Genomic DNA, 27,577 nt, shown 5'->3' on the forward strand with positions numbered 1-27,577 from the left:
ATGCAGCTTACCATCAAGAAAGAATATCCAATCCAAAGGCTGATCCATCCTGAAGGGCAAGGAGGAATAGCCTGATCTTGACTATGTACAGCCGCTGCGACAGAAGATGCCTCACAGACAGAGCACCTGCTTATGTGAGGTTCTATCTCATGTTCAGAGAGTGGCATCATGGGGATAGGTGCACTGGTTGACAGCCAATAGGATTTGTCGTTTCTAGTAGCATAGTGGCAAACTTCATCAATACTGCAATATGCAAATGGCACAGTACTGAACAATGGCAGACAAGAGCCAGCTAGACCTGGGAGAACAGCAAGATTGCAGTAGTAGTTATCAATAACTATCTGATAAAAGTGTCAAAAGTAATATTAAATAACAAAGAAAAGGTCATTAAAATTAGTTGCTGTGCAAACACAAAACCAAATAGGTTTCTTTTTATAACCAAATACACCTGGGTATACACTGTCACTCGTATGAAGGATAGAAGCAGACACATTCCTCTGTCGAGTCCATCAGTCACACATTGTTGGATATAGCCTGTCAATCTTGCATACTCTCACTCTGGCCGATCAAACACAGATGTGCTACTTGATACATCTTTTGTCACACACAAACACTCAGCCCTGGCTATAGCCGGTAAAGGGTACCCTCTTTTACAGGATTGTAGCCGCCTAAATATATTGGTAAGCTGAGAACTACATTCTAAGCGGAGCACACACAACCATTTTGATTGTAAGTAACAAGGTTTTCCAAAATGACACCCTGTTCCCCAAGTAATAATATTGCATATTTTAATATTAATTCAAAATCATAAACTTCAAAACTAGATCCTGGATTGAATCCCAGCCCTTCCCCATCTGCGTACTTTTTGTTGGCTGTTCCAGGGCAGCAAGCAGAAGGTTTATTTCAAGTTCATTCACAGAATGTAAAGATTACTAGCAGTGACAGGCATTTATTCCATAATAACCTTATTCTCTCAAACCAAATGGCTTGGTGGGTCATTTCAGAGGGCAACTACTAGTGGAATGATAACGGCAACTCAGGCAGCTCCCATTTTTTTTGGAACACCAATGAGCCAATTTGGCCTTTTATAACCATCTAATGGATTTATGGTCACCATTACTGATGCAAGCTTTATTTAATACTATTAATTTGAAGCCACTGGTGACTACAGCGAGATCTGCATGCATCTCTAGATTCTATCTCCAGATGGTCCCAACCAGTCTATTGGTAGAGTGGGATTTAGTTGCGATGTGCTCCATACTAGACCACCTGTCTGCGCTCAGACCTAGCAACTAGACAAGGCATGAGAGTTCTTGATCCCTAGTGATGAGTATTCAGTTGAAAGATTTAGGAGAATGAGGGAGAAATTGGAGGGAATGCAGTATCTGAGATTGGTTTCTAATGCAGACCAGTGCTGCCACTGTTCAGATATGTGCAATACTAGGTATTGGAGGTGGGCAACCGAGTGAGTTTTGTGGCTATGGAATTCCATTATTATTTAGTGGAGATTACATTAGTATTATTTAAATGGAGACAAGCTAGGGAGTGGGGAAGTGCAAATGGATCTGGGTGTACTTGTTCACCGGTCACTGAAGGCTAGCATGCAGGTTCAGAAAGCTGTGAAGAAGGCAAATGGAATGTTGGCTTTCATAAAGAGGGGATTGGAGTATAGGAACAGAGACCCCCTTCTGCAGTTATACAGGGCCCTGGTGAGACCCCACCTGGAGTATTGGGTCCAGTTCTGGTCTCCAAACTTGAGGAAGGACATACTAGCTATAGAGGGTGTGCAGCGCAGATTTATAAGGTTAGTTCCAGGGATGGCAGGGTTGTCATATACTTGTATCCATTGGAGTTTAGAAGGATGAGGGGGGACATGATTGAGGTATACAAAATCATCAGGGGGATAGACAAGGTGAAGTCTGATTACTTGTTCCCAATGATGATGGAGATGAGGACTAGAGGGCATAGTTTAAGAATACAGGGTAGGCCCTTTAGGACGGAGATGAGAAAGCATTTTTTTACCCAGAGAAGTGTGAATCTGTGGAATGCTCTGCCACAGAGGGTGGTGGAGGCGGATTCGCTGACTATGTTCAAAAGAGAGTTGGATAAGACTTGTGGGTGACGGAGTTAAGGGTTATGGGGATAAGGCTGGAAAGGGGTACTGATGGTAATGATCAGCCATGATCTAAAATGGTGGTGCTGGCCCAACGGGCCAAATGGCCTACTCCAGCTCCTATTGTCTATTGTTTAAGACATATGAATAAGAGGCAATGCACAAATTAAACATTATTGTAGTTATAATCCATTTTGTGAACTTTCAAGCTAGAATTCCCTATACAGGTCAAGTACCCCATATCCGAAATTCTGAAAACTGAAAAAATCCAAAAACCAAACTTTTTTTTAGGGCTGACAATGACATCACAAGTTGACAAAAAAAAAATTCACCACCTGATTTGCCCACGCGGAGCTCTGGTGCAAGCAAAAAGGCACGGGTCACGAGGGATATCTTTTCTGATTGGTTTAACAAACATTTTGTGCCAGCAGGTTGTGCTCACTGCAGGGAAGCTGGACTGGATGACGACAGCAAATTTTTAAAACTTCCTCGACCACTGTTCTGCTCATCATCCAACTGAAAATCTCAAAGAAACATAGAAGAGAGGAGCAGGAGTAGGTCATTCGACCCTTCGAGCCTGCTCCGCCATTCAACGAGATCATGGCTGATCTTAAAGTTCAGTACCCCGTCCTCGCCTTCTCTCCGTAACCTTTAATACCCTTATACTGAAGAAATAGATCTAATTCCCTCTTAAATATATTTAATGAACCTGCCTCTACTGCCCTCTGTGGCAATGAATTCCACAGATTCACCACCCTCTGGGTAAAGAAATTCCTCCTCATCTCGGTCCTAAATGGTTTGCCTATTATCCTCAAACCATGGCCCCGGGTTCTGGATTTTCCCATCCTTGGAAACATCCCATCTGCATCCATTCTGTCCAGTCCTGCCAGAATTTTATGTCTCTATGAGATCCCCTCTCAATATTCTAAACTCCAGCGAGTACAATCCCAATTTGCGCAATCTTTCCTCATAAGTCATTCCTGCCATTCCAGGTATCAGCCTGGTGAATCGCCTCTGCACTCCCTCCATTGCAAGAACATCCTTCCTTAGATAAGGTAACCAAAACTGCACACAATACTCCAGGTGGGGTCTCACCAAGGCCCTGTACAGCTGCAGTAAGGTATCCTTGTTCCTATACTCAAACCCTCTTGATATGAAGGCCAACATACCATTTGCCCTCTTAATCGCCTGCTGTACCTGCATGCTCGCCTTCAGAGACTGGTGTACAAGTACCCCTAGGTCTCTCTGCACTTCCCCATCTCTTAATCTATTGCCATTCAAATAGTAATCTGCCCTCCGGTTTGTATTACCAAAGTGGATAACCTCACATTTATCCACAATGTAGTGCATTTGCCATGTATCTGCCCAGTCCCTCAATTTATCCAAATCACACTGGAGCTTCCTAACCCCCTCTTCAGTGCACACAACCCCTCCTAGCTTCGTGTCATCTGCAAATTTGGAGATATTACATCCAATCCCCTCATCCAGATCATTAATGTAAATTGTTTACAGCTGGGGTCCCAGTACAGATCCCTGTGGCACCCCACTGGTCACCGCCTGCCACTCAGAAAACGAGCCATTTATCCCAACTCTCTGTCTTCTACCTGCCAGCCAGTTCTCAATCCACATCACTTCTTTGCCCCCAATCCCATGAGCCTTGATTTTGGAAGCCAGTTGTTTATGCGGGACCTTATCGAAGGCCTTGTGGAAGTCCAGGTACACCACATCCACTGGCTCTCCCCCATCTATTTTACCTGTCACCATCTCAAAGAATTCCAATAGATTTGTCAAGCACGATTTACCTTTTGTAAATCCATGTTGACTCTGTCCGATCCCTTCTCTGCTAATCATATGCTCCGCTATTACATCCTTAATAATGGATTCCATCATTTTGCCCACTACTGATGTAAGGCTCACCGGCCTATAATTCCCCGCTTTTTCTCTACCTCCATTTTTAAATAGTGGGGTAACATTAGCTACCCTCCAATCCATGGGTACTGATCCTGAGTCTATCGAGTTCTGGAAAATAATTCTTAAAGCATCTGCTATCTGAATGGCCACTTCCTTAAGTACCCTAGGATGTAGATTATCAGGCCCTTGGGATTTATCTGCCTTCAATCCCATCAATTTCCCCAAGACCATGTCCTTAGAGATACTGATTTCTTTCAGTTCCTCCCTTGCATTAGTCTCTATGTTTCCCAACATCCTTGGGAGGTTATTTGTATCCTCTCTTGTAAAAACAGAACTAAAGTAAGAATTTAATTGGTCTGTCATTTCCTTATTCCCCATTATATATTCCCTTGATTCCGACTGCAAAGAACCTACTCTGGATTTCACCAATCTTTTCCTCTTGACATATTTATAAAAGCTTTTGCAGTCGGTTTTTATATTTGCTGCAAGCTTACTTTCGTAATTTATTTTTGCTCTCTTGATTAATCCCTTTGTCCTCCTTTGGTGCATCTTGAACTGCTCCCAGTCTTCGGTTGTGGTACTTTTTTTGGCCAATTGATATGCTCTCTCTTTGGACCTAATGCTGTCTCTAATTTCCCTTGTTATCCACGGTTGAGCCACCTTTTTTTGGTTTATTTTTATGCCAAACAGGTATAAACGATTTTTGCAATTTCTCCATTAGATCTGTGAATGCTTTCCATTGTCTATCCACAGTCAACTCCCCCATAAACACCACCCAATCAATCTTACTCAACTCCCGTCTCATACCATCATAATTCCCTTTATTTAAATTCAGGACCTTAATCTCGGTTTTAATTTCATCACTCTCCATGTCGAGTGAGAATTCGATCATATTGTGATCGCTCCTACCCAAAGGGCCTCGTACAACAAGATTGTTGATTAGCCCCTTATCATTGCATAATACCCAATCTAAAATGGCCTGCTCCCGAGTTGGTTCCTCGACATATTGGTCTAGATAACCGTCCCGTAAACATTCAAGGAATTCCTCCTCCTCAGTATTTTTACTAATTTGGCTAGTCCAATCTATATTGTTCACGTCCAATGTGCCTTCATTAATTCAGGCATGTGACCAAGGTATCCTTAGATCAATGAAGAGTGAATATAAAAACACTTTCAGGAGTGAACAGAGGCTTGGGTGTGGGGGGTTTCCAAAAGGATTCTAGCATAAAGGATGCCGTATTTGCTGTTGCCAACACTTGGTACACAGTGACTAAAGAGACAGTTGTACGTGCCAGGCACAATCTCTGGCCTGCAACTATGTTTGGTGATGATGTACAAGATGGTGATTTTGAAGGATTCAGTGTGTCAGGTGAGAAAAAAATGTTGTGTGACCTTACAAATGCAAAAATGTTCAGAGTCTGTCAGTAAGCTGAAAGAAGTGAATATTGAAGTTTTTTTAAAACATCGGTAATGAGGCTCCAATTGTTCATTCACTGACTGATGGTGAAATAGCTGAAATTGTTCTGAATCAAGGTGGTCGCAATGAAGATGACTTAGTTAACACTGCAGAAAAGTGCCTATAGATGACAATAGTGAAAATGTGTGATGGACTTATTGAAGGTCTACAGCAGTGTTGATTCATGACAGAACAAGAAATTGAGTCCGTTTATAAAATTAAAGAGAGACTTCTAAGACAAAACCATTATAAATGAGGCAGGAAACATTTGAAAAAGGCCATCGAGGAGAATTACTCGTGTTCGATGCTGCATTTATCTTGTAAGTGGAGATCAATTTTTTTGTCAAGTATTAAGCATTATTTCATGTGAATTTTCCACTTGTGGCGTCACGTCAGCACTCAAAAAAAAAAACCTGCCGTTGTTTGTTGTTGCTGTTAAACCACTAATAGAGATATTCTGTTGATGCTATTGTACTGCTTAGTTCCATTATTCTGAAAAATGTCTGGTCCCAAGCATTTCAGATACAGGGTACTGCATTCACAATGAATAGGATCTCAAAAGCTGACTTTTGACATGGCATTTTTAATATGAAAAGCAAGTTGAACTGAATTGAAATCATTTATACTTAGGCTACTCGGTGATGGAGGTAGGGTGTGAAGAGGTTATAGAAGCACAGAGGGACAAGGCTGTGAAGTAGTTGAAGGACAGCAATGTGTGTTTTAAACGTCAGGCATTGAAGTAGCAAGTCAAGAAGAACAGAGGGAGGACTGGAATTAGTGTGGGACAATTTACAGATAATGGAGATTTAGATGAACTGGAGCATTGAAAGATATAGGGCTGAAGGTCAGTCAGGAATGATCAAGTCTGAAGGCATGAATGAAATAGGATGCACACGGGTGATGTACACAAAGTTGCTGGGAAAACACAGCAGGTTGCAGAATCCACTGGAAGTAATAGGCAGTTGATGTTTCAGGCTTTTTCAAAGGGAGCTCCCAATGGACATGGGTGATATTAGGCAGGAATGCTGATAGATAGGGGTTAGAGACAGGTGTCCAGCTCAGGGTTGAAGAGGATGTTAAGATTGTGAATAATCTGAGGAAGGAGTTGGACTCATGGGGTTTGTGACGACTATGGACAGCAGACAGGTCTTCTCTACACATGGAATAACTTGTACACTTTGCTGAACATTTCCCAACTCTGGAACTTGCACTGGAAGAAATTGCAGTTCTATTCTGAACGATGACAAATGCATATCGGTTCCTTTGAAAGCAGTCAGACTTGCCAATGAAATCTGTCGAGATACAGATCTATGTCTCCAACACATGCTGGCAGACTGCCATTACAACTAAATGTCAAGCCATTTCTTCCATTTCTAGGGGAAAGACCTATGTTTATGTAGCACCTCTCCTAACCTCAGGACTTCCCAGACCGCTTTACAGCTATACATATCAGGAGCGTTGAGTAGTCAAAAGGTGAAAATTGTGGATTTTTGAAAACTGGATGCCAAGTTACCTGGCAACATTGAAAGTGAACAGAGCAACAAAGATTATTCAGGGGTAGTCCTAGGATTTATCAAAGGCTAACCTGGTTGCAAAACAAAAAGATGCTCAGGAGAAAACAAACTCGTTAATGAAGTTGGCGAGGCATTGTGACTTATTATCAATCAGAACTGTACTGAAAACATGGTGAGATGAAAGTAGAAAAAGGATCCAACATACCAAGATCTAGACTGTGAGATTTCCCTTGGCCTTGCAAATAGAGCAAACTGTATCCATGCCAAAGGCTTGGCATGTTTTGAGGACACTTGGGTGTCCTTTCTGATTGGCTGTGCACCACAATCAGAAACCCGCCAGGAAGTGGAGGGCAAAGACCCAGATTTCCTGGTGGCCCTTGTTCTCCGGGGGGGCCTAAAATAAAGAACATAAATATTAACAAATCAATGCCAGCTGCATCATATGCCCAAACTACTCAAAGGGGAAGAAATAGTAATGCATTTCCTGGGCTCAGTTATATTGGTTTTGATTTTGAAAATGCATTGAAGTTGATCCCTGAGGAGTTTACTCTTCTTTCGCTGTTGTACAAACTAGAACACTAAAAATATTGCTGTACCATAGCTATTACACGAGATTAAGCCCAATTCAACTACTCAGTTTGCTGGAAACACAGCAGGACTGTCATGAACTGTGAACCCATGGCAATGGGAGGGCTGGTCTCAAACCTATTTTTTTAAATTGCCAACGATCATTTCTTGAGTTGGGCTGAGTCAACGTCTTTGATCTATTTCATGCTCCAGCCTCATTCACGAGTATGCAAATAGAACCCAGTAGAATTCTGCTGCGCATCTTCATGACCGCACTCCTTCCCCACCCCCCCTCCCCCCCATCACTGCCAATGTGGGGAGCAAAATCCCCACTGCATAAATGCACGGAATTATCTTGCAAGATATTAGACACGTTCCCTGAGCAAACAATGAGATACTGGGGAAAGTCAGCAATTTACACAATATCCATGGGCAGAAATGGTCAAAGTTTCTGCAGCGACGAAGATAAAAGGGATTCTTAAAAGTCACAACCAAAATGTTAAAATACATTAAAAATGCTAGGAAACAAAAGTATTCAAATAATATTTTTTAGAAAACCCTCAAATGGAGAATGTTATGATAAAAATTTGTCTTATAACCTATCCAGTATTTTGTAATTTAGTGCCCATCTTATATTGTGTTTAACTGTTACAGTAGTTTTGCCTCCTCATTTTAAGGAGGTCCCCATAATGCAGTGGAGTGGTGCAATTACACTCATGATTGTGTTGATCTTCAGACCATAGTGAACTTGTATACATCCAAAGCATGGAGGTATTACAGTCTGTCAGTGCTATCTGTAGGCAAAAGATCTATACAGAAAAATGAATGCGTGCATGGGTGTTGATAAGTGTTTATGGAAGTGATGTCCCATCAGGGACTCTTCATTGACCTGTAGTTCCTGACCTGACCTTTTAAAAAAATGCGGTTACTGCAAATGAGAAACAGATCAGAATGTGAACATGTGCAATTTATGCATTGGAACAGGCACAGAGTCAAAAAGAGATGCATGAGCATGTGGATGATCCACACAGAGAGGACCCGTCGAGGTTGAAACCTGGTCACTGGCACTATGAGGCTGCAGCTCGAAGAGTTGCACCACTATGCCTGCTTCACATGTGCCTGTCCCTAGAACCAGGATCACTGGTGCATTTATAGGGGCAAAACCCTGTACCAACTGTCTGATATCCCTGAAAGCAAACTCGTGAAGAATTGTGGATGGAGTCGGACCCTTATTCTGCTGCGTCATTCTTTATAGATTCTAACTCAGGATGGAGATTATTTACAATTGCCAGAGCAAGTCCACCAAATACCTGCTCTGATTCAGCTGCAAGCTCAAAGGCACAAGCAGTGATTCTAAATAGAGACAAGCTGTCAGTGAAATTTACTTTTTATAGCCATTAGGGACATTTTTAGGAATATACAGTCTTGTTTTCATCATTTCCAATTGATTAAAAAAAATGTTTTAAGAGAATATGATAAAAGAACATCAATATTTCAGAAACCATTGTGGGTTTTAATGTTCCATGAAAAATAGTAGCATTTAATGGGCTTCTAGGTATGTAGGGAATAGAGGGATACATATAATGTGTGAGACAGCAGTGATTTACTTGACTACGGGCATCATTTTCAGCACAGATATTGTGGGCCAAAGGACCTGTACTTTTGCTTTTCTGTACAATGTTATCTCCTCCCACCCACTCCTTCCAATTGGGAACAATTCTTTCTGTTGTAAGGGGAAATTCCTGAAGATCTCAGTGGAAAATTCATAATGGTAAAAGAAAGGTCTCAGTGAGCCTTATAAAATGATTCCATATTTTCTGTTGGATCAAATAAACACTCGCTGCTATTTTTGTTCCTCACCTTGGTCTCCAGTGATTCCTCGTTGCCCGGGTTTGCCGGGATCTCCAGGAGGTCCAGGTGGACCGATCGGGCCTTGCGGACCCAGTTGGCCAGCTTTGCCTTTTTCCCCTTTGGGTCCTGTAGATGCAGAGAGGAAAAAAAACGTTCCACATTTGTCCAAGGCTTGTTTGAATGTCATTAAATTGCAAGTAATAAATACATCTGCATTTTTTGACTTTGTGATGTAATTCTCAGAATTTAGCAATAACTTAAAAATAAAAATAATATAATTAAATAAAATTAAAGAACAAGAAAATGTTTGCGTAAGTATATGTGCATAGGTGTAAAGGCAGAACGAATATGTGCAAGATCTGATTTGTACATATGCAAGTGTAAGAACATTTACAAGTACCGGTGACTCACAGAATTCCCATTTAAAATGTTGGTTTTGACCTATGCTCGCTGTATAAGACTGCCCCAAGACTGGCACTTACCACTGACCAGTGGAGTGATGCTGTCACAATATTTTAAAAGCAAATTTCCCAGTAAAGGATTACATTTTATTAGCATATTTTAAAATAAACCACCGCCGTTTAAAGCCTGTACAGAACCAACAGCATTCGGATTGGGCGGATGGATCCCGCAGGGGAGCGCTGAGACTTCACTGTTAAGCTTTGGATTTTATACTTGACATACAAGACAACCCTTGGTTTTGGGGTGATATTTTTAAGATTCAATACCATCTTATGCACTGACGTATATGGTGTATAATTATGCACCAAGTACTATGCAGGTTAGTTTCTTTTCCAGTGAATGGGAGTTCGTGAGAGAATGGAACAGTTTAAGGTGAAAGGTACAAGCTGAGTGGCCATTGTGGGAGTGGGCTAGATTTAGAGTGGTGAGTTGAGGTTTTGGCTCAGGAGACTTTGGCAAAAAGAGATGGAGATGAAGGCAAGACTCTGGTGAGATTTCATTCTTTGACCTTGCATTAGTGCCAAGGTAGAATGGCTACAGAGTTAGTGGAGTGCTCATCTTGTAAGACGTGAGAATTCTGGGAAACTTGTCCCTCCCCCCAAATAGCTACATTTGCATGAAGTGTATCGAGCTGCAGCTCCTTGCAGACAGTGTTTCAGAATTGGAGCTGTATGATCTTCAGCTCATAGATGAGAGGCAGTCACACCGAAGCTGCACGAGGCAGGTAGCTGGGGGTGTGTGTGTGTGCGCGCGCGCCCCCGCACGTGTCTGAGGGTTCGCATGTGCAAGGGTGTATGCTTGATGTGTGTTGCGCATTGAACAGCTGTTTCTGGAAGAAGCAGGTGTCTTGCAACAAGACTGCTGAAGCTATAAGTAAATCAGGAAGACAAGTGAAGCCGGAAGCTTTGTTAAAATGCAAATAAAATATGTGGGAACATTTAGCTGACAGATAGCATGCAGCAATCAGAAAATATAGGCCCATGGGCAATGTTAAAAATACATCTTAAAACCCTTTGGGCAGAAATCCTGATTGTTAGCCTGTATTGCAACTTGGTTTAAAAAAAAATACACTTGTTCATAGAATACAGATGTCACTAGAAAACCTGACATTTATTGTCCACTCTTAATGGCTCCTATGGTTGTTCTGGAGTTACACATCTCAAGACCAGAGAAGAATGCCCAATTACCTTCCTTGAATCACCATAATCCAGCTGTTTCATATTTATTGTCACCAATTGGTTTTAAATCTCAGATTTATTCAATTATTTGAATATCCCAGCTGCTGTGGTGGGATTCAAAACAAATCTCTGCATAAATGATTAGGGTCAGGGTAAGTCAGTCCAGCTGCTAGTCTGGCAAAGTAACCATTATGCTGCCATACCACATCAATACAGACAACTTAAAGGACTACATCTACAAGAGGTGGTGTCTCAAAAAAGCAGCCTCTATCCTCAAAGACCACCACCACCCAGGCCATGCCCTCTTCACTTGGTTACTGTCGGGGGAGAAAGGTACAGGAGCCTAAAGACGGGCACTCAGTGACACACGGACAACTTCTTCCCCACTGATTATTCAGGAATCTGAAGGCAATGAATGCTATTTGTTTCATCATGACTCTGGATTCAGTTTCCCATTGGGTGCCTGCCTCATGACAGAATGGTGCACAGGACCAACTCAGCCTAGATAGCTCATTGCAGTTACAAAATGGACTATGAAACTCCATTCACAGGGTTATGGGCTCTCAAAAATGTCAATGCGGTTGAGGAAATTTTGGGTTTTTTTGGAGTCTTCAATTCATTTGAATGGAACAATTGTGCTTGCTTAAATTTAACACACTTGTCTCAGCAGACAGGCAAGTCCTAGGAAGCCACCAGGTCAAACAATCCCTGGAGATTCTACAAAGAATATATTGGTGTAGTACAAATACACTGGTGGGGGAGGGAGGGGTAATGCAAGGTCCTACTACCAACTCTGCTAGAAACCAGGATGTCTGCAAGGGATACCAGTGCAAACCCCTGTTTTATCAGTAGCATTGGAATAGAAGATTTGGCTGTTATTTCAGATCTTCCATATCCACTGCATCACCAGAATATCTCAGCAAGCAGGCAACATTTGGTTATATAGATGCACTGCAGAAACTGAAGCACAAATCTAGTCAACATATCAATATTACAGCAAGAAAATACTGTACTGTCAAAGTTTGGTTGAGTTATTAACCAGAAATACTCTCAGTGAGGATTAAGAGCCCATGAGTAATTTTGGGCCATTATTTTTGGAAAGCTTTATGGTTGCTTTATTGCTTGTTGTGTGTTGCCATCAATATACCTGGCTCAATTAATGCCAAGATTTGTTTCCTTAATTCCCCTGCTGGAATTCCCACAGAGAGTATACTTTTTTAAAACAGCATTCCATACCTGGCAGGCCTGGGGCACCAGAATAGCCCATCAATCCCGGTTTCCCAGGAGAGCCAGGCTGTCCCGATGGTCCTGGATCTCCTTTGTATTCACTCACATTCACACTATCGACAAATATTACAGAACCAGGGGGGCCTGTGGATCAATCAACAAACAAATGTGTTTACGCATGATGAGCTCATCATATTTATCCATTTTTCAGTTAACTTTTACCTCACATTCACTTGGCCCATCTCTGGTGACACTCTCCCTTTTCTCAATCTCTGTCTCCATCTCGGGAGACAAACTTTCTACAGATCTTCTACAAACCTACCAACTCACACAGTTTACTCAACTGCAACTCTTCACACCTTGACCATATATGGATTCTATTCCTTTCTCTCAATTCCCTTGTCCCCATCATATTTTCCCCCTGGATGAGGTCTTCCATTCCAGAACATCCACAATGTCCTCTTTCAAAAAAATGTGGCTTCCCCTACTACAATGAACTCAGCACATCCACCATTTCCTCCACTGCCCTGGCCCCCTCACCCTAGACATAACAAGGCAGAATTTCCCTCGTCTTCACCCTCCACTCCACCAGCTTTCCCATCCATATCCTCCTCCACAACGTCTGCTCCTACAATGTGATTCCATCAGCTTTCTACAGGGACCACTCCCTCTGATTCCATCATCCTCCCTGTCACCGCAGGAAATCCTACACATGCCCACACCTCCTCTCTCACCACCATTTGGGGCCCAAAACAGTCCTTCTAGGTGAAGCAGCACTTCACTTGTGAATCTGCGGGGATCTGCTACTGCATCTGGTGCTCCCATGGTGGCCTTCTCTACATTGGAGAGACTGGATGTAGACTGTCTGCTGTAATAATGGGGACCTCCCAGTGGCCAACCGTTTCAATTCCAAACGCCATTCCCATGCAGATATGTCTGTCCATGACCTCATGTATTTCCAAACTGAATTCACCTTCAAATTGGAAAAAAAAAAGCTGTCCAGGCACTCTGCAACTATTAACATCAACTTCTCTCTGTTAGGACCCCCCCCCCCCACCAATTTCTCACTCCTTCCCTATCCCTGACTCCTTTCCTCCAGCTACCTTCCCTTTCCATTGAGATAGCTACACCACCCCTATCACCTCAATTTTTTTCTCTTCTGCCCCTTCACTTACATCCATCCATGACCTGTTGGTCTGTGTCTCTCCCCTGTCCCTCTACCCTCCTCCATTTTTATTCAGATGTCTTCTTGCTTTTTGCTCATACCTTGATGAAGAGCTCAGGTTAATCGATCTTTGCCTCCTATGGATGCTGCGTGACCTGCTGAGTTTCTCCAGCACAAGTGTGCATTAAACTTCTTTCCTATCTAGTCGTTCCACCTTTTTGCTTCCAGCCTCTGTTATAAGCTGAACCAGGCTGCTTGAAACCTTCAGGCCCATTGACATCAAGATGAGATTCAGGCTACATCCTCATTTCACCTCACTGAAACTGCCCAGATAGGATCTTGCCTCAGCTCATGCACCACTGGTCTTTGTTACTTCAAGATTTTGTTCATTCCATTGTTCTTCTGATCCAACTCACACCACATCCCGCTGATCCATCAACCCTCTATTCCAGTGAGCCACAATATGTCAACCTTGGTTTCTAAATGCCTCTGTGGGCTCACCTCTTCCTCCTCCTATATTCTTCTCCAGCTTCCCAACCCTCCTCCAAATTTTAATAATTGCTCTAGTAGCCATGCCTTCAGCTGTCTAGTCTACAGTTTTGAATTTAAACATACACCATGGTAACAGGCCATTTCAGTCCATGAGACTGTGGTGCCCAATTTACACCCAATTAACCTACACACCCCTTAGGGTTTGAACGGTGGAAAGAAATTGGAGCCCCCAAGGAAAACCCACGCAGACACGGGGAGAACGTACAAACTCCTTATAGAGAGCGTGGGATTCGAAGCTCGGACCTGATTGCCAGTGCTGTAAAGGCGTTGTGTTAACCACTCTGCCAACCATGCCTTCAAATTCTGTCCTAAACTGCTCGTCCCCTCAACCTCTCAAGAATTTAATAAAATCCTTGATACCACTCTGTCCAACCTGAAATAATATTCACTGCCTGATTTAGCGTGAGCTTTTTGATCACGTTCCTGTGAAGTGCTGTGGAATATCTTGCTGTGCCAAAGGAATAGTAAGACTCTAAGTTGTTGTTCAATCACTCATGGTGGCTTACCTGCATCACCTGCGGAGGTCACCAAATCCAGCAGCAACGAGCAGCACAGTAGAATTAAAGCAAAAGACAGTTAATGCAAAGACCCAAAGTTTCACCCATTGCTGATGTGCATACATTAGTCAGATCCGACATCTGCTCTCTGTCTAGATTCATTAGCTATGGCCACCCATGCTCACACACCTTATCCAGAAGCACGCGGCTGATCCTATGCAATATAACCTTCTAGAGTTGCAAACCATGCAAAACAGGGTCGGCACCAGAACATGTTTTATGGGGGCACAGTCCAACAATTATAGACTCACTCAATTGGTGGGGGGGTGGGGGGGGGGGGGAGCGGCTAGTACGTTCCTGGAAAACAAATGTTAACGTCCTCCCGTCCCTCCAACATAGAAGACAAAAGCGCTGCTTTTATTGCGGGTCTGACAGTAAGTGATGTCCATAAGCACATGGGGGGCAAAGCACCTCAGTTGGGAGAAGGTTCCCCCACCCCCCCATCACCCCCTACCGACCCTGATGCACAACCGTATCAAATTTCTTGCTGACATCCAATGTCAGCAGCTCTGGCCTGTTAACCTTCAAAAAACTTGATTAAATTTGTCCTTTTCTTTCACTGTTCCTTTATGCTCTGTGAACCCATTGGATATTCTTAGTATGTCTGGCTTTGGAGAATTCCTGTGAGAATTCACACCATTTCTTGGTAAATATAAACATTAGTCTATCCTGTAATTTTTCTTGCTTTCTCAGATAGAGATTAAACACGGTATCCGAGGAGTCTGTTGATTTTAATGAGACTATTCCATTCAATTTCCTCAAATTGAGAAAATGACTGAGAAGAAGCCTACCTGGAGGGCCCTTTGGACCTGGACAACCTCGTTCACCTTTGTCTCCTGGCAGTCCCAGTGGGCCATCGAGTCCAGGGAACCCAATAAACCCCTGATCTCCCTTTACACCTGGGCAGTAAATAAAAGACTGACATTGGCATTATGAAACAGAAAATAAACAGCAATAACTTTGTGTTTTTTTAAAATGCCATTATTAGAGTAGTTTTTAAAGATCAATCTGCTGTAGAAACTCAACAGGTCCATCAGCCTAAGTTGGAGTAAAATTATCGACATTTCAGGCCAGAACCCTTCCTCTAGTAAATCACAGAGATCTGCAGACACGGTAGTTGAAGTAAAAACACAAAACACTGGAGAAGCTCAGCGAGCAGTTTTAGTGGAAAGGAGTAAAGTCAATGTTCATGTCATCTGGCTGGAGAGTGCCCAGATGGAAAATTTAATTCTTCTGCAGTGTCTTGTGGATCTCTAATAAGAGATCGCAGGAACATGATTGATATGCTCAAAATTAAGAATTAGGAGCGAGTCAGTCTTCGAATGCATTTGGGTACATTCCTTTTGACAAATAAAGTGTGTGTGGAGTGAAATGAATTTGGCTCTGCTGAGAGGGAGGAGCTAGTGGGAATTCAACTGAAACACTGATGCAAGGAAATGCAGGAAATTCTTGTGATATGTTTGATGAACTAACACAGCTGCCATCAATTCTTTCTATTGGGGAAAAAAAATTTACGTGAAGGGTGGTATCTAATTCTGTTGAATTAATAATAATGCAGGCATTACTTCAGGATTTTATACACATGACAGTGAAAGCAAGAACTTGCAAGGGTGTCTCCAGAGGATACAGAAAGATAATTCTGGAAGTAGAAGTCTTCTTGGATATAAAATTAGGGCCTGTTCCTGTCCAAGCTGTCAGTCTGACCCATGCTTGTGTTTTCTTCCACCCTTGATCTGATCAGACACAAATTGGCATGACCTGACTTAACTCAAAATTCAGATTTATTGTCAGAGTACATACATGACATCACACAACCCTGAGACTGTTTTTTCCTGAGGGCCAGGCAGAATTCCTACTGTTTGGTAACAGTAAACTGTATTCGAGAAGAAATGTGTGCACAAAGAGAGAAATGTGAACAAAGAAAAATGTAATCTGACTATGCAAATAGGGGAAAAAAATTAGCAACAAATAATATGTAAAGTAAGAGTCCTTAAATATTTGATTGTGCTTAGTATTTAGGAGCCTGTTGGAGGGGAGCAACTATCCCTGAACCTAGGGTATGAGTCCTGTGGCACCTGTACCTCGTTCCTGATGGTAGCAGCGAGAACAGAGCCTGTCCTGGGCGGTGTTTGCTGCTGCTGCTCTCCGTCGGCAGCACTCCATGTAGATTTTCTTGATGGTAGGGAGAGAATTGTCTGTGATGTACTGGGCAGTGTCCACTATCTTCTGTAGGACTTTCCACTCACAAGTGTTGATGCCCATGTACCAGGCCATGATACAGCCACTCAGCACACTTGTAGAAGTTTGCCAAGGTTTCTGACGTCACACCAAACCTCTGAAAACTCCTGAGAAAGTAGAAGGGCTGACGTGCTTTCTTCACGATAATAGGTCCAAGAAAGATCCTCCAAGATGGTAACTCCAGGAATTTAAATAGAGATGGGATTATCCATCTCTGATTCCCCCAAAGATCCCTGTGACATACACCTCTGATTTTCCATTCCTAAAGTCTACAATAACTATTTTATCAGGTACAGAATGTACCTAATCCAGCCTGAGCCCCAAGCAGGCAATCAGGCCTTGTCATGCACAGATCTAGTAACAGATTCTATATGGAATGGCAGAACTCCAGGTAGTAAATTATTTGGCCCTGATAGCCTTTATCTATTGAATGATTAGCAGAGACCACAATTTCAAATTTCCTCTCAGCTTTTATTGAACATGATCCTTTTATCAGGGAGTGTGGCCAATCTGCCATCTCTGAGAGAAAGATAATGGTTAAATGTGGACCAGTCCATCGTTAGTTATGGATGAAACTAGTCTCCGCGATTAGAAGATAAAGCTACTTGGCAGCCATAATCAATCGATCACATTTAGCACAGAGTTATTTGAAGGGATAATACACTGAAAAGAACGATCACATCATGATCCCTGTTTGATAACTGCGCCTACAGCTTCGGTTTTCCAAAACTAACTTTAACTCAGTAATGCTGAATTGAATAGGGCAGTTTCAGGGATATTGTGTGTGACAGATTCCAATCCATTTCTGAGGTGACCGTAAAGGGGATGTATTGTGTGAAATTTTGAAGTTGATACAATTCAGCAACATTTTATTAAGTGATACATTTGCTCCTCCACTCTGAGAAAGGTGGGAAATTTAGTTTATAAGAGCAGAGTGGCTGGACACAATGAAAACTTTTAGCATTCCAAGTGAAGGTCTACTCGACTTGGGTCTGGTTACAGAAAAATATGAGGGTGGTTTGAGCACCCTGTTATACAAAACCTAAATTGTCTGTACACAACAGATTCAACTGTCTGTAAAGCATCTGCTTCAAGAAACCATTGCCAATGAGTGGGGAAACAACAAGATATTTTTTATCAATTTGCTATTCTAAATTTTAGATTTAAATTTAAAATTAAGACATGCATGCAGCAGGATAACAAGCCCTTTCGGCCCACCTAATTACATTCAATTAACCTACAACCTCGGTATATTTTGAAGGGTTGGAGGAAACTGGAGCACCTGGAGGAAACCCACACAGACACGGGGAGAACGTACAAATGCCTTACAGACAGCGCTAGATTCGAACCCAGGTCACTGGCGCTGTCACAGCGTTGCGCTAACCACTTTGCTAACCTGACGGCCCATATGCCATAAGCCATAATATTACACGTTATATTAAACCTGCTTTAGAAGTACCTTTTGCACCCGATGGTCCTAGAAGGCCATTCGATCCACAAGGACCCTGATCTCCCGGTGGTCCTGGAATGCCACATTCCCCGGTTGCACCTGGTTCTCCTGGATCTCCTTTCAATGGGACACAGGGGGGCCCTGGGTCACCTGGAGAACCAGGGGGACCTAGGGGGGGGGTGGAAAAAAGACATGATCAAAAGTGGAAGATTAGGCAGATAATCCAAGCACATACGAAATGTAAACTATACTGATACTCACGAGCACCCCTTCCTGATTACTAAGGCAAGGCCACTTCGGTCCTTCTCCTGATCTCATACCTTTACTAGGCCCAATTCCAGAACAAGCACAAGCCACACTAGCGGTTTAGTTCATGCATGATCCTTACCAGAAAATTGGTGAGGAAATACAATCTCTTCAGGTCCAAAAGAAAACTGGAATATTCTATGAAAGTGGAGGGAGTACATAATCTAGATCAGCCATTCACAACAGGGCTCTCCCCCCACCCACCCCACACCCCCAGGGCCACAGCACATTTACTTGGGGGGGGGCACAAACTAAAATGAGTTTTTTTTTTAATTAGTCGGTAAGAGAGAAGTACGGAAGAAACCAACTAAAGAATTGCCTCAGAGGGGAAAGGGCTCAAACTTTGAGCAGTCCTAAGGGGACCACAGCCAAAAAAATGAAGACCATGAGAATGGCTGGTCTAAAAGCAGACATACACGAAGGGTGGCTATAGTGGACATGGAGGGAAATCTCTGAAGAATGCACAATGCCTAATAGAGGGGAAACTGCCTTCTTCCTCATGCCACAGTTGCAGATTATTCGACACCATCCAAATGTGAGAAAGAATACCATTCTTTTAGTTTCTTGAATTTCTTGATATCAAATATTCGTCCTCTAAAGTCATCCTGCTTTGTGCTTGCAGATTCATCCACTTTATATCCCAAACTTATCAAAACTACAATCCCATCTTGCAAGCAAAATCAAGCACCTATTTCCACATCTTCAGCAGAGGGCAGAAGATGCTAAGAAGCAATCAAAAGGCATTTGATTATCGTGACTGGAGGGTTAATTTTCATCTTGGAGACAGACATATAAACATGATCCCTGTTAAAATTTCAATATGGACCATATTTTCCTGTCATTCCCAAGAAAGCCTATTTATATTTTTGTAATAATCACCCAAGCCTGATCCAATTATTGTTCTTGATCACTGAAATTTATTTGGAAAACCCTAATGAAATGGTGGGAGGTTTTATTACATTGGAAGCACAATAATGAATTGTTACCAAATTCTGAAAGGGTTACAGAAGTTGCTTTTTGTGCATTGGTAGCACCTGCATAGAAGAGGGACACCCAATAGATTGAGACTCATTTGCAAGAAATGAGTGAGGCCCATGCAATAAAGCGGGGTGCACTCCCCTCCTTCCGAAGAACTCCATTCATATACTAGCCTGGTGTGAGAAAGATGAACAAGTATAGAGGGAGAGAAGACGAGCTGTCACAATCGCACCATTTCTACACAAGATACACATAGAAACACAGCTTCTCCTCAACCAAGTCTCACCAGTCATTTCAAGGCATGCACATCTTAGTGACTGGAGCAGTAATGTGATTTTAACCAAACTTGCTGGACAGGAAACCTACACAATCCAGTGGCACATTAGATTTCTCTGCCATCAGATTTCTGAATGAACAATGTACCACAGATTCTACCTCACTTAATCCTATTTTCTTGAACTATTTATTTTTGAAATGTAATTTACAGCAACATTTCTACCGTAAAGCTGCCGCAAAACAATGAATTCTGTGAATTGTTCATAATAAATTTTGATTCTGATAAAAGGTCTCTATACAATATTACTGGATTGATTTCAAGAGACACCAAAAATCTGCTGCTACAAAAAGACAGCAATCACCTCTGCCCATTGTTTTGTTTTCAATTGCAGAGTTAGGTATAATGCACCTCTGTCAATTTGGAGGCAATTCTTTAGTCAACTCACATAACAAAGCCTTGAACATTACTATTACAAAAGTATTCATTTAGTTGTCTGTATGGTGCTATCTCCCCAACTTACGACTGTAATTCGGACTGAAGGATTGGTCGTATCTCGAAATGGATGCATGCCGGAATTGCATACTTACTGTGTTAGTCGGCAGGCTGGGCGCAGCCATCTTCAATCCTGTGCGCATGCACGAATCTTTCGTTGCCACATGTACAGTGGGTTCGCGTATTGGAGTTCAGTTGGCACATGTGCGAGAGTTCAACGCCCTAATATTGAATTCACATCCTTAACACTCATGCATGCGCCAACCAAACTCCAATATTCAAACCGTGCAAGCACCAAATGAAGACTTGTGCCAGCATATAGGAATCAAGATGGCCACGCCCAGCCTAAAGATCCTGGGTCGGCCACTAACAAGGTAAGTACACACGTTTCTGCTCTTATAAGCCTTATATCCCTGTGACAGATTGTCAAATTCAACATCAACCACGTAAATTTTATATTTTTTAAACAAATTTTCGGTGCTTAAATCGCATTGGATGCAAGTTGGCGAGTATCTATACATTCTCCTACCTGGTGGGCCGTCAAATCCTGGTAGACCTTCCCTTCCTGGGGGTCCATGGGACACAATACTGCTAGTTGGGCCTCTTGGGCCTGGAGATCCAGGTGGCCCACTCACACCTGTAATTATAATTCAGTTTCACTGGTGGTATCAAGAAAAAGCATCCTAATTATTAAAATTCCCAGAGAACAGTTGATTCATTGTCTCTGTTTGGACAGAGAATACAAGAATCACCACAAGTTAATTTGCAGGTTCAGCAGGTAATCAAAGCAGTAAATGGGACAGTGTCCTTCATTGCTGGAGGCATTGTGTTTAAGGGCATTGAGGTTCTGCTGCAGCTGTACTGGGTTCATCAGGTTGATTCTGGAAATGAGGGAGTTAACATGAGGAGAGATTGAGTAGACTGGGGCTATACTCACTGGAGTTCAGAAGGATGGGGGGGTGGGCTAGGAGATGTTATAGAGAGAGGTGGGGAGGAACTGCTTTTCCCAGAGTGTAGTAAATCTATGGATTTCTCTGTACAAGGAAGTGATACCATTCCCATATACATACTGCAAAATGGAAAGACGGTTGGCATGGCAAGGTCAAACCAAAAAGAATATTCCAGAGTCTCCCCTCTCACTGCCTCATCCTTCACTTCACAAGGGATCAGAAAGTACTTCGCCTTGCATTTACATACCTTGGATCTATGCACAGACTGACAAGACTGTCATCAGGAAAGAAACACTGAAGCCATATTGATATAATGTAAATATTGTTAATTAATATAAAGATGCTATAAAATAACCACGTCTTAGGTTAATGTTTTAATAACAACTTAGTATAACGATGACTAATTATATGGAGTAAAAGACATTTTGGAAAACAACAGTGAAAAATCCCTTATTCCTTCTGCATTTCTCTACCACAGCTCAGAGATGGTTGAGGCATGGTATTAGTGCATGCAAAGCAATAAAGTGCCTGGGGAGTTAGAGAAAACTTTTCTTGACACTGTAAATGAGTTATGAACACAATCATGGACATTCACTTCAGTGACACCGTAAACAGAGAGTTTTCTTTACTCGCTCGGCCTATCCATGGTCACTTCCAGATAAAGCATTACAAATATTCTGCACGATTGGTTTTGGACAGATTTTGTAAAAGAGATGGAACAAAGAAATCCCAATTAACCCAATAGTTTCTGACTGGAGGAGAAATTAAGGGATTAGTAGATTCTGGGATAAGTGAATTTGCCGGTTGATTAAAGTTGTGTGATTGGTGAAATGACTGCTAGAGGACACCAATTTTAAACTTTTGTATTTTTTACCTATTTATTTTCTGCAATTTTTTTTTGCCTGTTGCTTGAATACCGGATAATGGATTTTACTGTAAATACACACATACAGTATATATAGGACCCCTACAGAAATAAGGGTGAATATTGTACTGCATATCACACATCATCCTGAATGTCACCTATTATCCTCTACAGTCACATAATATAATCACAACCACAAAAGTCTGGAGTGGAAACACCAACAGAGGCAAACCCCGCTTTACATGTTTAATTTGACCCAAATTTCACTCAAGTAAGACAAAGTTGCGTTAAGCGATTAATAGAATCAATGGGAATAATTACAATGAATCCCTTTCCTTTCAGATCGTCCATCGAGACTGCACAAATTTTGATTATTTCCCCCTCTCATGATACAATTTCCTATAGCTAACGATCGCTTTTTCTAAATTGCTGCGGACGTCAATGCTTCTTTCCACGTTAGGATCAACATTTAGATAAAAACCTTGGGAGCTTCAACAAGTTCAAATCTTTTTAAAAAAATTTCTGGAAACTTGGCAGAGGCATTTTTATCAACGCTAGCAGATTCCCCGTAATTCTTAAGTTTTGTAATCCCGTTCGATGTTTAAAGCAGTCGACCAACCTAAACTTTTAGCAAATGTTTCCGTATCCCCATGAAATTTATTTTGTTTAAGCACTGAAAAGATGCTTACAGCTTTGGTTTGAATGTTTTTTTGTTCAAAGTAGTATTTGCTTCTGGTTACAATCTTCAATCCAAAAGTGAAGTAGCTGTTCCATTTCAATCATTAATGGGCTTCTGCTTTGAGTAATTTGCACTTAGAGAAACTGATGCAACTTTACCTTGTTCTTTATATTCATGCTTCTTAGTAACATAACAATTACAGCACGGAAACAGGCCATTAGGCCCTTCTAGTCCGCACCGAACCAAACACTCCTCTCTAGTCCCACCTACCTGCACAATGACCATAACCCTCCACCTTCTTCTCATCCATATACCTGTCCAGCGTTTTCTTAAATAATAAAATTGATTCTGCCGCCACTATTTCTCCCGGAAGCTCATTCCACACCGCTACCACTCTCTGAGTAAAGAAGTTTCCCCTCATGTTACCTCTAAACCTCTGCCCCTTAACTCTTAACTTATGTCCTCTAGTTTCAATCTCTCTTACTCTTAACGGAAATAGTCTATCCACATCCACTGTCTATCCCTTTCATAATCTTAAATACCTTACTTCAAATTGTGCGTACCGTTGACTCATTGTAGCCCAGATTGTGTCCGATTTTCACTGATCAAATAGCTTCAAGTTTTTCTTCTAAAGTACTGCAATTGCTTTTCCTTTTAATATCACTATCAGATTCTTTCCCACATTTTATCTTACCCATATTTAATAGGGGGCACACACCGTCATTTGCACATATTTAACTTCTGGCTGTTCCCAATATCTACTTGTAACTTGAGTTTTCCAGAAATTTCCAGAAAGATCTCATGGTAACTGAATAATTACACATGTAAAACAGGAAATGGCCGCAGTTTTCCAAATCGTGGTAACTGAATTTCGCATTCAATGAAGTAGCGTATAGTGGGGTTTGCCTGTATTCACAAATGGTCTCTCAATTGATCTACATATTTGCTCACCTGTAGGACCTGGAGAGAGTTCATTAAGGCAAACCCCAACAGGAGGAAGGCGTGTAGATTCAAGTGATGATATTTAGTCAAAGGCCAAATGTAAACATGCAAATCAAAACAAGAATTCATGAAACTTAACAGAATTAAATACAAACAGAAAATGCTGATATCACACAAGAGGAGAACAAATGATTAAAATCAATGAAGTAAGAGTAGATTTTACCTACCCTGCAACAATACAAGATCATTCATATTTTTTTTTGATCAGCGCTGGATGAGATTGTTGGACAATGTTCTAAACCAGTGGTTCTCAACCTTTTATTTCCACTCACATACCACCTTAAGTCGTCCTTTACTAGTCACAGAGCACCTATGGCATAGACGCTCTGTGGTTAAAAAGGGATGACTTAAGGTGGTATGTGAGTGAGGGGGGGGTGGGGGGGGAAGTTGAGAACTACTGTTCTAAACATTCACAAAATTAAGTTCCCAATTTAAAGTCTTTAATCACTTGATAACTGATTCATTTGTGCACGGACATCACGTTCAGTGTAACCGAATCCAAAATATTATGTTAAGGTAGAAGAAGATGAAAGCTTTTACTAGCCTTCATATGACTTTAAAGTCTCCTAGTGTAAACATTGAGCACATTCCACATCACTTGTGCCAGTGAGCACATTCATCAAGTCCTCAGTCTGACAGTACGGTTTCTCAGGCAGACCAGAAAATCCTTTCCTGGCCCTTGCCTTATTTAATTACATTTTAATGCAGAACAAGGTTTCTCCATGCAATTGTTGAAATGTGGTGTTGTTCCAGAATTTGAGGGAGCACAGAAAATCCTAAAATATTTGGATTTTAATACAAATCCAAAACTAGTACAATGTTTTTCTAGGAACTGTTGTAAAGTACAGTCAAGCTTTTGTGATTTATTTCAACATCAGAAACATAATGAGGTGAAGAGCAATCCTGTTTTGTGAGTTAAATGATGTAGTAATATAGGTATTCTGAAGTCTGCCTCTGATCAGTGGCCTGTGCATGGGGAGCATGCAGGATAAGGGGACCCTTAATGATCATCTCACAATGAGGGTATGAGTACATGTGACCACTTGGACTCGAATGTTAAGGACTCATGCATGCCAAACTAAAAGCCAAAGTCACAATTCTTTCCTCCACTTATCCTTCTGGTGTTCAGTTCAGTGGATCTGAATTTTGGAAGTCGCATTCAATGCACAAATATTAATAAATCATCCATTTCACATATATAACAGAGAACAAATGTTTAGTTAAAATGCAAGGTATTGCCAGGTGTTCAGTATTCAAAGGGAGATAGATCCTTTAAGTTAACGTACTTTCCTACCTTCTGGTCCTCGAGGTCCTGGCCTTCCCCTTGGGCATGGAGTTATCCCACCAGGAGGCCCTGGATCACCCTTTGGGCCCTTACATCCAGGTGCTCCGGGTGCTCCTGGTGGTCCTGGTTCACTGGGTCCTTTAGAATGACAGGATGATAGTTGTATTACTAGATCAAGCCACAGTTCACGGAATAAAACTGAATTTGTAACTTCTGAATTGAAATGAAGCTCTTTTATTAAACAGTAAAGAAACTTAAACCAACTGGACATCATTCCTTAACAGTGCAAGAGGCCTGGGTTCAATCCTGAACTCAAGTGCCATCTGCATGAACTTTACATATTCTGCATGACAGCCCTGAATGCTCCAGTTTCCTCCAAGGTCACCCAGACAAGTGCTTTAGTAGGTTAATTGGCCCACTGTAAGTTATCCTTGGTGTATCAGTGAGTGGTAGTATTTGTGGGAAATTGAAGGGGTCATGGGATTAAGGAAGGATTAGCACAAATGGGTGGTTGACGTTCAGTGCAGATTTGTGGTGACACAACTTTTCCATGCTCCATCTTCTTACCACTCCATGACAGCAGAGAGATCATATTTGATCTTGTGACATGGTGAGAAGATAACTGTGGTGATACACCCACCACACTGGGCGCTCTCCTACCGGCCTACTGCAGGGGGCAACCTGGAGGCTGGCCCCCACCTGCTGGCTGTCAATCAGCGGCCCATATAAAAACTCGAGCTGGCCCCTTTTGGGGACAGTCAGACACGTGGAGCCAGTGAAGATATTAAGACCAGAGTACGTTTAAGCTAATTAAAGCCTATTGTATACTCTGTGTACTTTGCGTCAGAATCATTCACAAAGCAGCGCTCACAATAACAATCTGAGTCTTAACGTCGACAAAGTGAGAGATGGTCACGGACTTCAGGAGGATCAGGAATGACCACCCTTCGCTGCACATCAACAATTCTAGTGGAGAGAATGGAAAACACCAAGTTCCTTTGAGATCACTTAACTAGTGGCCTATCGGGGACACACAACATCTCACTCATCAGGAAGGTACAGCAGCAACTGCACTTACTGAGTGAAGCGGGAAAAGCAACCGGCCACCATTTTGTCAACCTTCTACAGGAGCTCTATCGAGAGCGTTATGGCCGGCTGCATCACAGTGTGTACTGTTGCTGCAGAGAAATGTTTCGGAGGTCAATCCACAGGTCCAGAAGAGTGGCAGGGGGAATCATTTGAGTCTCCCTCTCCCCCCACCCCTACCAATCAATGTGATCTACCAAGATCAGTGTCAGAAGAGGGCATGCAAAATCATTGAGGACCCCTTCCATCCCGCACACATCTTTCAGCTGCTCCTGTTGGGGAAGTGATACAGGAGTATCAGAGCCAGAACCATCAGGCTGAGGAACAACTTCTTCCCACGTGCAGTGAGAATACTGAACCGCCAAAGGAACTGCTCACACTAACCATCCGAGACTCTCATATCTACAAAATAATATTTATTTGTATATATAGATATTGTCCTGCATATGTATTATTTGTCTGTATATACAGTATGTTATGTCTGGTTGGGTATCTGCACGTTTTGCACCAAGGACCAGAGAACTCTGTTTCGTCGGGTTGTATCTGTGCAATCAGATGACAATAAACTTGACTTGACGCTGGTATTCACGAGATAGAGTTGGCGTGACAAAGAAATTAGTGATTATTCAGAAGCAGTGATACACTCTCTCATGAAGTTAATGGAATCAAGTACCAAAGATAATGTAGATTGCATAGCCCTCATTGGTCAGTACAATTTAGTTGTTGGTTGCAAATGAATTTATGGGCAATAATGTTCAAATATCCCCTAGGCACATCTTGTAGGTGTGCTAAAGAAATGTGCTGTGTGTCTTTGTTCTCAGTGCAATGGGCTGTATTGGATGTAACTAGGTTCAGCTGGCTGAATGGAATAGTGTTGAAAGAGCATTTAAAATTAAATATGCCAACAGTGCAGTTCTTACCGGGAGGTCCGCGTATTCCCTTTTGTCCTTGTAATCCATTTAGACCATTTAAACCAGGTGATCCAGGTTGACCTAGACTCGAGAGAATGCTCAAAATAAATCATTTGTTTTTGAACTCAATTACTTTCTTAAGCATTGCACTTGACAGATAAATGGAATACCTGCTTGTATTTGCGATTGAGAATTGTTAAGTCTCAACTAGTTGCGATGAATTATAATGGATATTTTGAAGCAGGACAGTTGCTTAGTAATAGCCTGGGAAGCTGCTGAATTTGAAAGGAACAAGCCAAAGGTTTGATCTAATACAGTGGTTCACAACCTTTTCCTTTCCACTCACATTCCACCTTAAGTAATCCCTATGTGCTCTGTGATTAGTCAGGGATTGCTTAAGGTGGTATGTGGGTGGTTTGAAAAACCACTGTTTTAATCATCCCTCATTGACTCATTATGTGCATGGTTTCATAACTCCAAAGGAAATAGGCCAAAGACAATTTTT

At 41.9% G+C, this 27,577-nt stretch overlaps 2 protein-coding genes across 2 annotated transcripts in view; both read right to left on the reverse strand.

Annotated features, from left to right (window-relative positions):
- LOC138743604 (collagen alpha-4(IV) chain-like) overlaps positions 1-23,486 on the reverse strand; it is a 32,026-nt gene extending 8,540 nt beyond the window's left edge. Inside the window, exons 1-8 of the mRNA XM_069899119.1 lie at positions 23,483-23,486; positions 20,824-20,931; positions 18,251-18,409; positions 15,345-15,452; positions 12,289-12,423; positions 9,422-9,538; positions 7,200-7,388; positions 12-298 (exon numbers count right to left, since the gene is read on the reverse strand). Of these exons, the coding sequence (XP_069755220.1) occupies positions 12-298; positions 7,200-7,388; positions 9,422-9,538; positions 12,289-12,423; positions 15,345-15,452; positions 18,251-18,409; positions 20,824-20,931; positions 23,483-23,486 (1,107 nt within the window). The remainder of the gene's footprint in view (positions 1-11; positions 299-7,199; positions 7,389-9,421; positions 9,539-12,288; positions 12,424-15,344; positions 15,453-18,250; positions 18,410-20,823; positions 20,932-23,482) is intronic.
- A 179-nt stretch (positions 23,487-23,665) lies between these two features.
- The window catches only part of LOC138743605 (collagen alpha-4(IV) chain-like), a 121,506-nt gene continuing 117,594 nt past the window's right edge, over positions 23,666-27,577 (reverse strand). The window contains exons 38-40 of the mRNA XM_069899120.1: positions 27,082-27,153; positions 25,085-25,213; positions 23,666-23,748 (exon numbers count right to left, since the gene is read on the reverse strand). Coding sequence (XP_069755221.1) covers positions 23,666-23,748; positions 25,085-25,213; positions 27,082-27,153 — 284 coding nt within the window. The remainder of the gene's footprint in view (positions 23,749-25,084; positions 25,214-27,081; positions 27,154-27,577) is intronic.

Source organism: Narcine bancroftii, chromosome 9, assembly GCF_036971445.1.
Source record: "Narcine bancroftii isolate sNarBan1 chromosome 9, sNarBan1.hap1, whole genome shotgun sequence".
Classification (NCBI taxonomy): Eukaryota; Metazoa; Chordata; class Chondrichthyes; order Torpediniformes; family Narcinidae; genus Narcine; species Narcine bancroftii.